The sequence below is a fragment of the Aplysia californica genome, unplaced genomic scaffold (genome assembly GCF_000002075.1).
Source record: "Aplysia californica isolate F4 #8 unplaced genomic scaffold, AplCal3.0 scaffold00480, whole genome shotgun sequence".
Lineage (NCBI taxonomy): Eukaryota > Metazoa > Mollusca > Gastropoda > Aplysiida > Aplysiidae > Aplysia > Aplysia californica.
This window is the reverse complement of record NW_004797750.1, coordinates 407,414-409,913: the sequence shown is the minus strand read 5'-3', so window position 1 is coordinate 409,913 and position 2,500 is coordinate 407,414. Positions and strand designations below refer to the sequence as shown.

Sequence of the window (2,500 nt, the reverse complement as noted above, 5' to 3'; positions counted from 1 at the left end):
AGAAGCAAACACAACCACAGATTCATCTGAGGCTGTTAGCCTTGAGGTAATCCACAAGAAACCCCCTTGGTCTGTAAATAGACGTCTCGAGTCACAAAGTCTTTACAGGCAGGATTCAGCTCTGTGGAAACAGGAGCCGACTATCAACACAAACGCCAACAATGTCAGGTCGCTGACAGAACTGAGGAAGGGTAGCCACAGACACACACTGGACAGTGAGGTAAAAGAAAACAACGACAGCCTAACTCCCCACCGACAGACCCAGCGTACAAAGCCTCATCTTCCTCGTGCCTTAACATATCCCGAAACAGCATCGAACATTCCTGAAATGCGTGCTATAGAGAGAGATAACTCTCTTAGTCTTCAGACTTCTCCGTATAAAAATGTCACAGTAGATGGTAAACAAGGCCGGTCTTCACAACATTGTGACCTGGAAAGCAAGGAACATGAGACTTTCCAACGGAGTGGAGTTGATAACAAACGTCGGGGAGGAAATGAAGTCGTCAGCGACATTTCCCCCCTGCGTGATCCCCTGAACGTAACCACTTTTCTGGTGGCGTCCGAAGCAATGAGGTCCCGTTCTGTACCTCTAACACAACAGTGTCTTGGGCGCCAGTCAGACACAGCAAAGTCTGTCTTTGGCGGACCTGCTTGCAGAAACAGTCCTCACGTTCTCAGAAGAAGCCCTGCTACTTATAGCCGCAGCTTAGACTCGAACCCAGGCGAAGAACGCAGCCCAAAATCAAGATTACTGTCACGCCGTGGAGAGGATTCAGGGAGTGGACGCGACACGTCGTCCTACATTCCGTCATGTTATAGGAGAGAACAGCGGGCGTCTCAAGGAAGTTCTCCCAAACATCCGCGCGCGTCGCCGCTGCTGGAGCCAACTTGTTCCGAGACCAAGTCGTATTTCGCCTATCTGTAGATGAGGGTAGACGTGCAGACGATTTGCCAGCAATTCTAAAATATGTGAACTGAATAAATGCTAGTTTATTGTTATAATGATTTTTGTTTATGGCCTGTAAACCAGGGTAGCTCCCTGTAAAGGTGTGGTCTATTCACAAGGTATCTGGAGAGAGAGAGAGAGAGAGAGAGAGAGAGAGAGAGAGAGAGAGAGAGAGAGAGAGAGAGAGAGAGAGAGAGAGAGAGAGATGTAACAGTATAAAAATGTGTTGTTGTACTGTTTACACCACTCTGACACGTGATCGTATAGGCTATGTCAAAGAGGACAAGAAAACTTCACGCTGTAATATTTGAAATATTTAATCATCAACAACAATGAAATGTATGACGTTTACTAAACATGCTACTAGCTTCGAGGACCTATAATCTACAGAAGGGTAACTACTATTTCCTGAAACACTAGTTATAACATTTGTCGAACAGGCGACTATCTAGCAGTGTACAAGAATATTGTCACTACCCTTCGCATAACCTGGTCTAGCTCCTACCTCTATGTCCTCTCAGTACTCTAGTCTGGTCTCGTCTAGTCTACGCTAGTCTGTCCTAAATCTGATCTCCTCTCTACCTTCGGATCCTCGGTATATAAGGCCCTAGCGTAGTAATGATCCCGCTTTGATCATTCAGACTTCAATAGTTACCTTCTGGATGGTTGTATCTTCTTTCCCCAGTTCCCAAGAACGTATGGGCTTTGAACGCGCCAAATCTTTGTGCACTCTTCATGCGTTTACAATTAACGTGTAAGAGACGCTTCTCAATGTCGTTCTTCGTGATCTTACAAATCACGGACTTAACTGATTTTGGGGCAGCTACGTGTTATAAATGCGCCTCACTCTAATGTTCCCTGTCCTAAGGGATGCCGCCCTGGGTGGTGGCGTCCAGTTTGTAATTACGCTTCTCGCGCGGGTAGCAGCGAGATGCTAACCTGGACAGTGGTGTGTCCAACAAAACGAGTTGTAATTACGCTCCTCGCGCCGGTAGCGGCGTCCAGGGTACTAATTTCACCTGATATTTACGAGCCACGAGCCCTCTGACTTCACTTTGTTATACTCGCCCCACGGTTCACAAACATTACCTATGTAATTTTAAAAAAGAGAAACATTGTCACTCCCAGTAATTAAGATTACGATCATGACGTTATTTCTGTCTTCAATATCTATCCTAGTCTGCGATGAACAAGTAGAATCCTAAATTCATACGTACATGAAATACAAAAATATTTTTCTCATAATATATCATCATTAGATTTTTAAAAAACCCCAACACAATAAAGACCATTACTAAAACCAAAAATCAATCGGCAGGAATTCAAACTCGACCCAGTGATTTACTGTTCTAATGCAGACACCCAAGCGCAATAACTTGAACCAGCAACGTTACATTGACCCAACCATATCGCGTGTCTTATTGAGTCATAACGTTCATAGTACTAGTAGACTGCACGCCTGAAATACATTTACCATACATCAGGGAGTACGTAAAAAATTAGAACATTCATATACGTTTCATACTGTCTTCAAACCTCATAACCACTTCCATT

General features: G+C 44.4%; 1 protein-coding gene across 1 annotated transcript in view; it reads left to right on the top strand.

Annotated features, from left to right (window-relative positions):
- The window catches only part of LOC101854518, a gene marked incomplete in the record, with an annotated part of 17,674 nt that extends 16,715 nt beyond the window's left edge, over positions 1-959 (top strand). Inside the window, 1 exon segment of the mRNA XM_005105611.2 lies at positions 1-959. This exon segment is cut by the window's left edge and continues 1,492 nt beyond it. Coding sequence (XP_005105668.2) covers positions 1-925 — 925 coding nt within the window.
- Between the last annotated feature and the right edge of the window lie 1,541 nt (positions 960-2,500).